Below are 14257 nucleotides of genomic sequence, written 5' to 3'. Positions count from 1 at the left end.
ACGTGGTGGTATGCGGGGTCGGCAGGGACGTTACGAGGTTTCTACCTCTGTATACGCAGAGAAGTGAGACCTCAACCTCTTCTGCATCGATTTGCTTTCGAGGATAGGGCTTGTTTGCCGATATGTATATGTGGGGACGGTATAGGCTAGAACAGGGTAAGCCTATTTTTAGCACCCGTCCTTCCGTTCATTCCACTCTGCCAATATATTCCTCCTTGACTGTTTGTGGTCATCATATGGATGGTGCTTTTTGGGTAATACTCATTTCTGCCCGTTTAGGCAGCTATGCAGCTAGGATTTTGGCGAATTGGTCCGCTGGGGTTTGCATTGAATGGCGCGCTGCTTAATGCAAAACCCCCTTGCTTAGTTGATGGCTAGGTTTGGGGCTTTGGGTAGGGTTTGGCTTGGCAGCTGAGAGAGCATAATATGATTTCCGACGCCACACGGCGCGACGCGACGGCTAGGTGGCTATGAGTGTGTGAGTGAGAGGGCAAGTGAAGGAGTGAGTCCATTTCGCGTTTTCGTCTAACGTAGATTCCACATGTCTATATCGTATTTCGTGTTTGAATTCCACCACGGAGTAGCACAAGTTCCAGCAGAGGAAAACTATCCAAGCACCATCATAGCCAAACAAGCCCATCAACCATCAACCCAACAACGCCAATCCCACACCCTCCCATACCAGAAACCAAACGCCCACTTTACACAAAACAACCCAAGGAACCCCTGCCCAGCTACGCCTTCCCACTCAACACCTCAAAGATACCGCCGTAATGCACCTCGCCGCCGCTCCCCGCGCGCGGCCGCGGCTCCAGCACCGCCAGTCCGCTCTCGAACAGAAGGCGCTCCTCGTCCATTTCGAACTCGCATGCGCTGGGCTTGCGGCGCACGGCGAGCAGCTCGCGGATGCTGTGGATGGATGAGGGATATGAGTGTGGCGATGAGGCGCGCGTTAGCGGCGATGTGGTCGAGATGCTGCTTGTGGATGTCGAGCGCTGGGAGCGTGTGGGCGAGAAGGCGGTGCGGAGGGTGCGGAGGGGGGTGAAGGATTGGAAGCGGTTGGAGCGGGAGGGGGAGGACATTTTGATGGTTGTTGTTGGGGTTGTTGTTGGTGGAGAAAGACGGTAAGGTTGAGTGGCGAGTGAGTGAGGGAGTGTTTGCTGCGGTCCGGGCAGTGCTTTACTGTTGCTGGAAGTTCTTTTTCCCGAGACGTCGAGAAGATGGCGATGATGCTGCGTAGTCGAGTGAAGCGAAAGTGAAGCGTTCGGTGATCAGGTCCAGCTGTCAGGTAGCTTTGTGTTTAGACTTTCCAAAGAGTGGCAGTGGCAGTGGTGGATGGGCCTTGGTTCCGGACGAAAAAGAGAGATGAAACGACACCCTTTATGTCGTACGAGTCGAGTTGAGTCGAGTCAAGTTTCGTCTCGTTTGTGACGTGGAGGGTCTCCTAACAGGTAGGTAGGTAACACAAGGAGAAAGAAAACTCCCAACGATATCGCACACGAATGAATGTTGGTTTCGACCGGGACCAGGAAGTCAAAAAGATCGGAAAGCCCAGCTTCTAGTAATATTCCCCCCAGCTGGCGAGATATATTTGCTTTTTGACTACCCGAGATTTCCAGAACAAGTAAGAGTAGTTAGTGGCCGGCCAAAAAAGAAAGAAAAATCTCAGCAAAAAAAGCGGAAAGTGAGGGAATATATATATAAAACAGCAACACCGAGCAAGCAAGTAAGCAAGCAAAACCACAATCGGAACAATCCAAGCCTCCCTGCGACGACGAACACCACGTGTTTAAGAACGGACGCGTTGCCCGTGTGTCGTATGCCAATGCGTAATGTCAACCACCACCCACCACCCTACCACCCCTGTCGAAACATGCACCAAATCCCCATCAACGACGGCAACTTCAGACTTAGCACTGTTTGATCGCCCACCAGAAACAAGCGACTGCTGCTCTGCCGCAGAATTGATTGTCACCGCGCAGCAGCGCAGCAGCGCATCTCCCGGGCGGCGCGGGGAGTGGAGAACCAGCACCGTCATGGTCTTTCCATAGCTTTAGACGGCGTCTGCATGTGTACGTACGTATATCGGGGGATTTTCCATCGGAGACGGAAGGAGAGGCAAAAAAAAACCCCCCCCCCTCTTTGCAATACAATACAATACCTACACATGACAGCAGTAGACGTGTAACTCGGCTTTGCTTCTCATGGCAGATTCAGACGCACCCAAGAATCCGACGCTCGTACTGTCTCCGGCGCCTGCCGCGACGCGTCTCAAGACCAGCCAGAACCGAACTGAGCTGGGCTGAGCTGAGCTGAGATGGGCAATGTAATGCAACGCGGGGAGGGGGGACTGACTGCGTCGTGTCTGACGTTGCGTGCGCGAGCGATAGTGATTGGCGAAGTGGCTAGTGGGTTTCAGATACGTCTGCGTGTGCGGGCGGGCCGGTCGAACAAAGACGACTGCTTCACCGACACGGGACGATACGACACGACACGGGTGATCGAGAAGGTGTGGTTTCGGTATGTCATGTCATGTCATCGATGCCGACAAATTCCCCTGAATCCGAGTTATCAAGACATGCGCGTCAAGTTGCCCCAGCGCAGAGAGACCAAGTGCAGAAGGAAGTGGCGAAGAAAGAAGAAAGAGGCCTAAATAGCATAAGACATCTTCCATCTCATCTAACCCTCCAATTCCCAACGCCAATCGCTATGCCCCCATCTAATTCAGACCTCGCTACCCATGTCCCCTCATTATACTACTCCTCCCCCTCATCCTCCTCTCATCTATCAACCCCCATCACACATCCCGTCATATCCTGAAAGTGGTATGCAATGCAAAGCGGCGCAGCACAAGCACACCCATCACCGTAATCCCAAAACGCAGCAGGTACGGTACATCCCTCTCGCCCAGCGTCTCAAGCGCGCAGAACAACCATGTAGGTAAGCCGGCAACCAAGGGACAACAACAACAGTCCCCGGTGATGCTACCCTGTACAACAAAACAAGCCCACACACATGGAAACACTCCCCTCGAAAATTTCCGTTACTGAACGTAACCATGCATGCCCTACGAATCCAAACAACAACAACAACCGTCTAGTTACGTCCCTTGTGTGTAAAACTCCTCCGAATACTCTCACCCCAGGCAGAATTGTCCAGAACCTCCAAGACATCTGCCGCGCTGACCGCGCTGACCGCGCTGTTCGCTCGGCTGCGACTCGCCGGCCCTGGATCTGGTTCGAGCGGGCTAGGCGGGCGACTGAGCGCAGAAGCAAACTGCCAGTCGGCGTCAGCCTCGGCGCGGATCGGCGACCCCTGCGGCGTGGCCTGGATAGAATTGGCGCGACTTCTCGGCGCAGCATTTGTATCCAGATGTAGTGGTGACGGGGTACCCACGCTGCCCGCCGAGGTGCGCCAGTCGGCATCTTGTGGGTCGGTGGCGGCGAAGAGCGGACTGCCGCCGGGGGTTTGTTGGCTGCGCTGTGCGTCTGTGATGTCTTCGTCCTCGATGAAGATCTCGGGCACGGTGAACTGTGGGATCGTCGCCATGCGGCCTTGCTTCTTTTGCTCCATGGCGCGGCGGAAGCGGCGTGCCCAGTAGAGCGTGTCGAAGAAGCCTACGACTACGTTTCGTCGGACGGCTTCTTCCACGCGCTGGAGGCGGGCTCGACGACGTAGAAACTCCTCTAATCTACACGACGTTAGCATAGCACATGGTCTGAATACCGTGGGAAACTTACCTCAAGCTCTTGTTGTCGTTGATCACCTTGTGGTGAGCTAGAATCATGAGCAGTGAGGTGAAGTGAATGCCCTTATCGAGGTCACTTGATACCAGTACTTCCTCGTAGAAGGTGTTCATGCGCGACCGCCTGCGCCGGATCTCAGCAATGGGAAGTTCAGCCAGACAGCGATTGAGCTTCACAAGGTCGATTTCTGGTTTAGGTCCATGACCCGACAAGTCGAGGTTCGAGGCTCGACGCGATGTCGTGCTGCATTGCTCGATCAATCTACCCACAGTGAAATCGCCGTCGTAGATTCTCATTTCGAAAATGCCAGAGAGTTCCTGGTCTCATTAGTACTGATTTTACCATATCAACGAGGGTAGACTTACGCCTAGAAGCCTTGGGAAAACATCCCTAGTGATGTAACCGGTGCCGTTGGGGTCGAATTCCGCCCACGCCTGCTTGAAGCGGCGAACTTCCTCTCGACTAATCACTGACAACCCACTGCTCCGTTGATACACGTAACTGAAACTCTCATAGATCAACGAGACAAACAAGTTGACGAAAATGTACATGCTCAGAATGTTCCAAGAGATGAACAAAGCTCGCGCCCACTCAGGACTACCGCAATCGCTTTCAAAGTATCTCTCTCCCTCTGTGCAGTAAGGCCTGTCGATGCTGGCGAAGTCTTCCATGAAAGTGTTCCAGCCTTCACCCATGCTCATAGTATAGAGAAAGATGAGGGCTTTAGGAACAGTTCGAAAATTGATGTTTCCGGTCTCATTTGGTCCAAAGCGGGTGAGGCCGAAGGTTTGTGTGAGAGCGATAGCGTAAACAAGAAACAGCACGAACCATGTGGCGAGGAGATTCGCGATTGCTGTCAGACTCGCTGCGGCAGTTTTGAACAATTGATCGAGCTGGTTGTTTCGGGGGATCAGAAGGAGAGCGAGCGAGACTAGGCAGAGCTTGTGGATCTGAATAAATACTCGCCCGTCGCTCTGTATCAGCTTGAGTATCGAGGTGGAGAAAGTTCCGGCCACAGCAAACACGGAAAATATGTCCCAAGAGCTCCTCCGGAAGCGATGCCATGAGAGACCAATGATACGGATGACGATATTCGCGATGAAGATGATAGTGAGCAGAAGGAATATGTAGTCTATGATCATGTCAGCAGGGTATGTCTAACGTAATATACAAATCATACCTCTAGCGATTTCCCAGGGACCGTATCCCGGGTACCACTCCAAGCAAAGAAGTACGAGGTGTAGTATCAGGAGTGCAGTAATAGTCCTCTGCCATCGTCCGGTTCTGCGTACAGCCCGGCGGTAACACCACTCTTCCCACGTCTCCCGCTGTTTGGTTGATGACGGTCGTTTCGATGGAGAGACCTGCCGAAGTAGCTTTCGAAGTTCGAGCCAAGAACGTTGATCCGTAGTGAGGAAGGCCACACCAGTCTGCTCCGTGTAGTTTCGCATGAAGACGGAGACAAACAGCGTTAGCACGAAGACCGCACCAAGCAAGTTGAACATGATGAAATATACAGAGTTACCCCGTGCTGCAAAGGGCTGCGGCTGCGTGAAGACACCAGTGATGCTCATGCCATTCCACATGACATCTGTCCAGCCTTCTTGTGAGACAATCTGGAACAGGATGAACAGAGAATTTCCGAAGTTGTCAAAATCATAATAAGGATTAGTTGCCTGGCGTGGAGCCAAGACGTCCCACCCGTATGGTGAACTCGCGAATTCATTGACGCAGTCATTGAGATCAGATATCAGAGAACCATCGTCGTTGCAAGATTGGAATTGCCCAACGAACAGATTCAATCCGTAGATGGCGAACGGGATCAGCAGGCTGAGGGAGACAAATGCAGCCTAGACAAGTCAGCAAAGTAACTGACATCGATTGAGGAGGCTTACTGAAAAGAGTTTCCACCACCCGCGAACAATAAGCGCGTCGAACTGGTCTCGAGCACTATCACTAATATTGAGCAGACGCAGAGCTCGTAATGCTTTGAAAGCGCCCACAGTTCTGGTGACTTGGCCCTCGTTCATAAGAGATGTGCCGATGTTAACCCAAAGAGTACACAGCACGACACCGTCGATGAACCCCCATGAGCCTCGGAAGTACGCATTGGGTGTCCAGAAGAAGCCATCGGCGATGACCTTGATGAGAGCCTCGAGTGTGAACACGATAGCAAAACCCATATCGGTCCAGACAAACCAATTTCTCACGTCGAATACGTGGGTCTTGAAGTACTCGCGCTGATATAACGGTGTTGTGACACACGCCAGAAGGACCATGGCAATGATCGCGGCATATATGAATGCAGAGAAAGCGTACCAAAGTGGGACTGAGGGCGCGAGTCCTTCGATGCGATCACCTCCTCGGCCGGGGCCCACGAAACGTTGACAGAATTTGCGAATCGGGTTATGAGGTTTGAATATGAACAAGGACACGTTATAGTTTGGGTGGTTTCGCAAGAACTCTCGCTGAGCCTTTTTTCGTCTTTCCGTCGCAGAAACCACTTCTTTCGCCATTTTCCTTGGATCAAGGTCTTCATATGCACGCCCGAAGTCGAGAGGGGCATAGAAGGGATTAGGCTCTCGATGGACAATCCTGCGCAGGAACCGTTGCCATACAGTCGACAAAGTCCCAGATCCTACCATTGTCATGGCCGGACGAATGCCTGGTTGGGGTTCAAGATCATGTGGTGCGTCTTCACCGCTTTCGTCAAGAAAGTCACGGACAACTGCGTCCTTGAGCAACATTTCAGTAGCGGCAGAACCATAGTCTAATGGATCTCTACGGTTGGCGTGGCCGACCTTGAAGATAGAGGAGAGTGACAAGTTGCTATCAAGAAATTAGCCGGCAACTTTCAACACTCAAGAAAACGTACCCATGGGAAGAATTGAGTCCCTGTTCCTTCTGTTGGAGAAACGCTTTAACTTGCTGCAAGCGTTTCTCATCTTCTGAAACATCGAAGTTTTCTTGGATGACAGCAATAAACATATTCAGGACGATGACTTGGACGAGTTAGCTCAAGCTTTGAAGTTTTAACAGAGGGTTGTGTTCTCACAGTTGCCAAAGATGACCCACAAGATACAGAAAGAAGCTCCAATCCAAGCCGTACCATATGCGACTTGGTAGCTGGTAACGTTGTATAGGACTGTTGTCCAATTTTCACTGGAGAATATCTGGTACATGCCCAGAAATGAATTATAGATGTCGGAGAAGGAAATCCGGATTGTTTCCCCGTCTTGTTCCTCGGGCAGCTCGCCACGAAAGAGCTGTGAGGCAAAGATGGAGGCCAGAAAAGTCAAGAGGAACACAAAAACGATCAAATTCACCAGACCGCTGGTGTTCCTTAGGACAATCATCTAGCTAACATGAGCGGACAGAACAACACTGCGTGTGGGAAATACTTACAATAAGATCTCGCGTGATTGGCACTGTCAGAACGATGCGGTAGGTGCGAGCAATCTGGAAGAGTGTCAACCACGCATAAGCTTTACCTCCGTGAGCGTGTTTGATGACTGGTAGCTGGATGACTGTCGTGATGATGGCGATTACAAGGTCGGCAACGTTTCGCTTGCCCCTGAAGAAATGTCGCCAATCAATAGCAAACCGTATCAGGATCTCAATAAGCAGTATGAATGTGACGGCAGTCTCGGATACATCGATGAAAGAGCGCCGAAAGGGGCTCATTATCGAGCTTCTCAACATCTGACAGATGAGACCGTAGGCTATGATGATTCCCCATATCCAGATTGTTTTGTCGTAGATGCGTTTCAAACCACTGACGCGCTGCTTCTCCAGCCCTTCGTCTGCGCCATCTTCCCTGAGGTCTGCTCCGGTAAAGGCACTCGTCTCGCTCTCCTCGCGAATGATCTGGAAAGACGATGTGATAACGGCAATGAGTAGTGAGATGAGCCACAAACTCAGAATCAAAATTCCTACGATGAAAAAGAGGGAGCTTATGAGATAGTCCGTGTCCGCTACGGTGTAGAGGAGACTAGACCATGTGTTGGACGACATAACAACGAAGACCAGCTCGATAGACTGGAGAATATTATCGAAGCTTTGCGTGGCGTTGTATGGATTAGCATCTTCAACGCATAGAGATCCTCTGGGGCACAAAAAACCCTTTCCACTTGCTGGACCAAGGAGTTTGCCATTGGCGTCCACGTATCCTCGCGCAACGTTAGAATCGAGTATGTTAGGGTCATAGTGACCACCACAGAACTGGTCCGAGTTTGTGTAGTTGGTTTCACCTTGCCATACGCAGTTTCTTCTAAAGCTTGATTTGAAGCTTTGCACGCCGACGATAGAGAAGAGAAGCCAGAAAAATCCAATGAGAAAGCCTACGTTGAGTAATAGAGGAGCGGCTTTCTTCAGACTTCTAAGAATCACCTAGACGCAAGGTTAGCGGGTTTGCTACAACAGTTAGCTTTTGTCTTACCGAGGTACCGCTGGTGAGGTTTAGTAGGCGAATGATGCGCAAACAACTGAGCATTTGAAAGACGAGGATAACACGGGTGTTTTCTATGTCGACCAAGCTTAAGCCGAACGCGATCCAAAAGGACACAACGGCGACAAAATCTGTTCGGTTGAAGGAGTGCCTAAGGTACGCTCTGTGAGCCAGACGAACGCGCTGTTGCTGCTGCGAGTCACCGATGTTGAGAGTTGGACGAATATCTGTGTGGATCTGAGCATGGGCAGTCGTGAAAGTTCGAAGGACTGAAGGTTGTTGAGGACCCATAGTTGGATCAGTGTTTGTATCGGTACGTCGTTTGGATGGTTGCCGTTGTGGACCTCCGAAGAGCTGGTTGGCCTTGGTCGTAATGGCCTCTCGCAAGCCAACTTGCCTGTTTATCGTGCTGTACTCGACAGGATTGATTATGAAGCCCGACACAATGATGCGAACGATAGTCTCAATAGTGTACACGATAAATAAGCCAAGGAGAGCATAGTCGATAGGGTAGAATTCTGCGATTTTTGTGATGCGAGCAGAATCGTATGCAACTTTGTTGCGTGCGTCGACGGCCAGCAGGACGGTCTGAATGACGATGAGAAGGAGGAGCACTGGTTCGGTGGCTGGGTGGACAAGTACATCGCACAATTTCATCCTCAACTTGCTGTTGGGAGAAAATATGCCCAAGCTTTTCCCACGCAAAGGGTTCGGGGGTCGCTGCCATTGCATGCTTGATGTGCGAGAACCAGGGCTAGGTGATGGCGGCTTCTCGACAGGGGACGATGGCACGGGCGTGGAGGGGCCATCGTACTCGGACACTGTAGGAAAAGAAGGTGGTCTTTGGGAACGGCGTTGGGGAACGCTGGACTTTCTTCGAATCGTGCGCTCGGCAACTTCGGAATCGTTGGTGACGTTGGCGACACGCTGGGACATGTTCCGTATCATGGTTCCCGCCCTATGCAACCCGTAGGCGGTCTGGCCAGGCGATAGGGACCGCTGCCTTCCCCTCGAATCCCTGAGTCCGCCCATCCCGGCTTCCAACTGTCCCATGTCGTCGCCAAGACGTGCTGTGGACGATGCATCTCCTGGACTGAGGAACTGCACGCTCTGGAGACTGGAACGATCCTGCTGAAACGCAGACGAGGAAGCGCTGAGCCCGCTTATTGGCTGCAGATTGCGCGTATCTGTCAAACGCGCCGTGTCGTCGTCGATGGGCGAGGAGTTGTAGCCGTGGTCTTCAGAGGTCGATCTGTCGAGGTAGGGAACCGGGCCATACGGGTCGTACGAGCGTTCCGACGTAGGTGTAGCGAGCGGCGGTGACGTGTCGCCCTCGAAATTCATGTTCATTCCGAATCCAATGGCAGCCTGGAATGCGCCTGCGTCTATGGGCGACGACACTATCCCATCGTCGTCTACTCTTCGCACACTCCCCAGATTCGATGCCACGGACGTGTCCAGTTGAGGTCGACGTCCATCTCGTGTGGGACTGGGCGACGCCTCGGCAATGGGAGTATACTGCGAAGTCCTGAACTGTCCCGTAGTTATGGAGCCCGTCTGCCTAAACAAGTTGCGCCCGCGGTCGCTGAGGGTCCTCCTGTGTCGCTGCGGCGCATTTTCGTCGGCGTTGGTGGTGTCGTCGGGCGGACGGTTGAGGTTTTGCAGAGGTATTGATTGGCCGGCGGGGTTTCGACTGTGGTTGGGGTCCGAGTTTGACATTGGGGTGTCTGTTGTTGCTGGTGCGCAGCTCTTCAGCTCGCAAAGAGAATACTATCGCGCGGACATGTAGCTAAGTAGATAAGTCGGGACAAAGCGAGCGTGGGGAGGAGGATGGCGGCGGCGGCGGAAGGATAGGCCTGGGTAGAGGGTCCAAGAGCGTGAGTCGTGTAGAGAGTGCGGCAGCAGGTGGGATGTGGAGGTGGATATCAATGCGCGTCAAAAGAGCCAGGGTTCGACTAGGGAGACTAGACGCGTAGGGCTGCAGGAACAGTCGGCAGCAAGGAGACAACTTGGCCTGTCTTTCTCTTCACTGTATGTATCAACACATTCAACGACGTCCACTGCGCTATAAACATCAAGCTGACTGGCCTGTACGGCACTCCTTCTCCAAGATTGAGCGTCAGCTCAGCCACACTCGTCGACTCCGACTCCTCAACGCGGCCACACGAGCCCCAATCAGGCACATGCACACGCCCCTGTCAATGGCGTAGCTAGTTTCAGCCACGTTGTGTCTTTTTTTGTACGGCTATGTCATGGTTGGACAATTCTGGCACATCTTCATCGATGATCTGACGTGATTGTGCAAGCAAAAGGCCTCAACATTAGCTCTGGCAAGCGTAAATAGTGCTCCAGCATATAGCCATCTCAAGTGTTTTGGGATTTGGCAGTTCAACACTTCAGATATGGTACATGTGAAGGAGACGCCTTTCCCCTTTTAGCTACTTCCGACTTCTCGCCGCATTCTGGACGCGACTTCACCGTGTGGTGCCCTTCACCACAGCCAGACATGCACCCTCATCTCACCACTACACCACCCACCGCTCCACCGCAACCGTCTGAACCCCGTCATTGCCTTGACGGACTACAGCAGCACTCCCGCCGCATAGTCGCCCTCCACCGCGCCTGAACACGGCCAAACGCGTCGCCTCACTCTCACCATGCCCGCCAAACGACGCGCCGACGACATGGACGTCGACGAGCCCGTCCAAGGGCCCAGCACACTGCAGCAGCTGCGCGACATGTGGCAGTTCTCCAACCTGGCCCAGTACATGAATATATTCGGCGACGCCGTTAAGATCGATAGGGACTTGGACATCGAGGTACGCCCAGCTTGCGCCCGACGTTGCTGTGCATGCGCCGGGCCCAATTCTGATGCAACAGCGGCTGACAGAGATACAGGAGCTGGAATCGGAATGTCTGAAGCCTCAGCCTTCGGAGAAACTGGCGCAGATTGGCCTGGCGCTCCTGAAGCATGTGTCGTCACACAAGGGCCTCACGTATGCTTTCGTCACTGCATCCATGCATGTGTGCTAACCTGATGCCAGACCCGAGATATTCGACGAATACACACGTCGCCAATTCGTCGCAAAGGCCCCCACACGCAACCCCTTCGGCACCGACGAAGAACCCAACAAGTTCGATGACCTGGACGTCTTCACCAAGATACGTGTGCTGCAACAGCTCTCCACATGGACACTGAACAACCCCAACACGATACGCGAGAAGCTGGCGGCTACAGATAGCGAGCAGACGCTTTGGGTAAGCTTGCGCAATAGCACTTCCTTGACAATGGCTGATAATTGCTGCAGCGCATGGAGCCTACTGGATGGGACTCACAAGACAGGACGCTGTTTGTGTTGGACGATAACCGAATGTACCGCCTGACTGACGCACCGCCTCCACCACCACCACAAAAGGCAAAACCAAAAGCAAAGTCGAGAAAGTCCAAAGGGTCGAGAACTAGCAAGCGGCAGAAACAGACGCCAGAATTCGAGGAACAAGCCGAAGATGAGGAAGCGGCTCGGGAACAGCCAGTTGAAGAATCTCAGGATGATGGGCTTGGAGGCTCGAAATGGGAGTGTATCTGTGTCACCCTGGAAGATTATCAGGACTATATGAACGCTATTCGAAAGAGTCGCGATCCAAACGAGAAGATTTTGTACAAACGCCTAGCAGACGAGGTTATTCCGGTTATGGAGGGTCTGGCAGACGAACAAGCACGGAAACACGCTCGCAAGCAAAAAGAGCTCGAGAATATGCAGAAACTGGCCATGGCGAAGCGCTCTTCCAGGATTTCATCCAGGCTCGAGAAGCAAAAGGAGGTGGAGGAGGCGGATGCTGCCGAGCGCAGGAGACGAGAGGAACTCGCCATGGCCAAGGCTGAGCAAGAGAAGCAGAAGAAGCTTGAAGAAGTGAGCAAGCCCTCGACTTTTTTTTTTATAAACATAAAGCTAACACGGCCCAGGCGCATGATTCACGCAGAATGACTCGAGAGCAACGTCTTCGCGAGCGCGAAACCGCCAAGGTCCTTAAAGAAGAAGAACTGCGCAAACTGCAGCAAGACGAGCAAAAGCTGGCGACCAACGACGCCAGGCTATCAGAACGGCACCTCAAGGCTATGATGAAACAGCATGAGAGCGATCTCAAGAAACTCAACGAAGAGGAAGACTGGTTCTTCGACTGCGAAAAGTGTGGTACCTATGGCTCTAACCTTGTAAGTTGTCACGCATCCTTCCCTCTCACGCTGCTGACATGATAGAACGACAAAACACCTCAAATCTCGTGTGAGAGGTGCAGTGTATGGCAGCATGTGAAGTGTCATGGCATCTCCGAGAGCGATGTTGATGATCCCAAGTTCATCTTTGTCTGCTCTTCATGCAAGCGTAAAGAAGACGAAGCCGACCAACCAAAACTCCCATCTCTAAAACTGCGACTCACCTCTGCGTCGCCTGCCACAGGGAACGGGATACAAGCGAGTACATCAGCAGCTCCTCGCCGGCTAGATTCCATCCGGATACCACCACCACAGCCATCTCTTCCGCAACCCCATCACCAACAAGCACAACCCTGGGTAGACGGACCCAGTCTCTCTCCACGCGGCCAAGCCCTCGGACCGCCTGGCATCCAGCGCTCCGAAGCCGCCTACGGGTCACCCTACAACAACGCAAACGGAAGTTCATCCCCCGTCCGCCCCGTAGGAAGTTTCTCCATGCCAAGCGCCAGCTTCCCGACATCCTCCCCACCCCCCTTCCCCATCTCGCACCCGCCTGCCAGCCCAACAAAAAGCCTCAACCTCTCTCACCAAAAGCCAAACAACCCCTCCTCCTCCTTCAACGCCTCGAACCCCTTCGGCCCCTCACTAACCTCACCCTTCAACCGCCCCCCCTCCTCCACAACCGCAAACGCAAACATCTCCCCCACAAAACACTCCCCAGCCACATCCCCCCGCCCCCCCTCCACCCTCCCAATAATCTACAACTTCAACTCCCCCCACTCCTCCTTCCCCCCCTCCTCCGCCCACCGCCCCTCCTTCTCCCCCACGAAAAACTCCTCCCCCGCTCTCCGGCCCACACACATGTCCTCCCCGGCCCCCGCGCCAATGCGCATCGCGCCCTCGCCCTCGTCGCAGATGCCCGCGCAGGTTCTTCCCGACCCGATCCCTGCGCCGTCGAAACATGATGGGAGACGGGCGGTGGCGAGCCATGAGGTTTCGGAGACGCAGGTTTTTCCTCCTGTCAGGATGTTGAATCCGAGTTCGGTTCCGGTGGTTATGAGTCCGCCGGTTAAGAAGGAGAGTCCTGTTCCTGAACGGGTTGGGAGGGGGGTTGGGGGGGCGAGGTGATGTGGAGGGGATGGGTTGGGTTGGGTTGGTTGGATGGGAGAGGTGTTTTGGTGTTAAGGACAAGAAGCTGGGCTTTTTTTTCGAGGAGTTGGGGAGAGGGATGCATGCATGCATGGGGAGAGGGATAGATATGGTTGTGGTGAAGGTGAGGGTAGTTGTCACGCCGTTGTTTTCTAATGGCACTGCTTTCCACCCTCCCCCCTGAGTTCGGGTTTTCTGGTGCCGTTCAAGCTTTTGGGTTGGTAGACGGGGGATTTGGACGTACAGATCTTCGCGGGCGTTTTCTTTCTTTCTTCTTTCTTCTTCCTTCCTTTCTTACCTCACTCCACGGCATGGCGTGCCGTGGACACGGCGTATCTCACCGGGAGTTTTCTTACTAGAGGGTCTTAGGAGATGGCATGATGAATGCTTTTGTCTTGTATTTGTATCTTTTTCTTCCTATTTTTCTTCCTGTTTTTGTTTGTATTTCTGTTCATGTTCATGTTTGAGTTTCTGTTTCTAGATTTCGCCAGAGCTTGAGTTTGTAGAGAGTAAGAGTAAGAGTAGATACAACAATAAGAATAATGAGCAATGTATCTATCTATCTGTATACTCGTGTGTGTGTTGTGGATCAGAAAGGAGCAAGGTTGAGAGGGGATTGATCAATAAGGCTACTACTTATCAAAAGTACACAATCGAAGAAACTAAATAATATTACTGGTAAACGTAAACAGTAACGATTTG

The 14257-nt window shown here is 52.8% G+C and overlaps 3 protein-coding genes across 3 annotated transcripts; 1 reads left to right on the top strand and 2 right to left on the bottom strand.

Moving 5' to 3' along the window:
* Nucleotides 1–734: 734 nt before the first annotated feature.
* P153DRAFT_383508 (uncharacterized protein) lies at nucleotides 735–1082 on the bottom strand (the record flags this gene model as incomplete). Its single annotated transcript, XM_033670242.1, has 1 exon — nucleotides 735–1082. The coding sequence occupies one exon, from the start codon at nucleotides 1080–1082 to the stop codon at nucleotides 735–737; it is 348 nt and encodes a 115-aa protein (XP_033525784.1).
* A 2014-nt stretch (nucleotides 1083–3096) lies between these two features.
* Nucleotides 3097–9912, bottom strand: P153DRAFT_383507 (calcium channel-like protein subunit Cch1; the record flags this gene model as incomplete). The annotated part of the gene is made up of 9 exons (XM_033670241.1): nucleotides 3097–3691; nucleotides 3741–4063; nucleotides 4112–4878; nucleotides 4927–5596; nucleotides 5642–6575; nucleotides 6622–6748; nucleotides 6802–7102; nucleotides 7152–8135; nucleotides 8185–9912. The coding sequence occupies 9 exons, from the start codon at nucleotides 9910–9912 to the stop codon at nucleotides 3097–3099; spliced, it is 6429 nt and encodes a 2142-aa protein (XP_033525783.1).
* A 601-nt stretch (nucleotides 9913–10513) lies between these two features.
* P153DRAFT_335654 (uncharacterized protein) lies at nucleotides 10514–13534 on the top strand (the record flags this gene model as incomplete). Its single annotated transcript, XM_033665665.1, has 6 exons — nucleotides 10514–11012; nucleotides 11092–11189; nucleotides 11238–11451; nucleotides 11502–12104; nucleotides 12158–12406; nucleotides 12452–13534. The coding sequence occupies exons 1-6, from the start codon at nucleotides 10851–10853 to the stop codon at nucleotides 13532–13534; spliced, it is 2409 nt and encodes an 802-aa protein (XP_033525782.1). The 5' UTR covers nucleotides 10514–10850.
* Between the last annotated feature and the right edge of the window lie 723 nt (nucleotides 13535–14257).

Source organism: Dothidotthia symphoricarpi (genome assembly GCF_010015815.1).
Source record: "Dothidotthia symphoricarpi CBS 119687 unplaced genomic scaffold P153scaffold_6, whole genome shotgun sequence".
Lineage (NCBI taxonomy): Eukaryota > Fungi > Ascomycota > Dothideomycetes > Pleosporales > Dothidotthiaceae > Dothidotthia > Dothidotthia symphoricarpi.
This window is presented reverse-complemented; position numbering and strand designations above follow the sequence as displayed.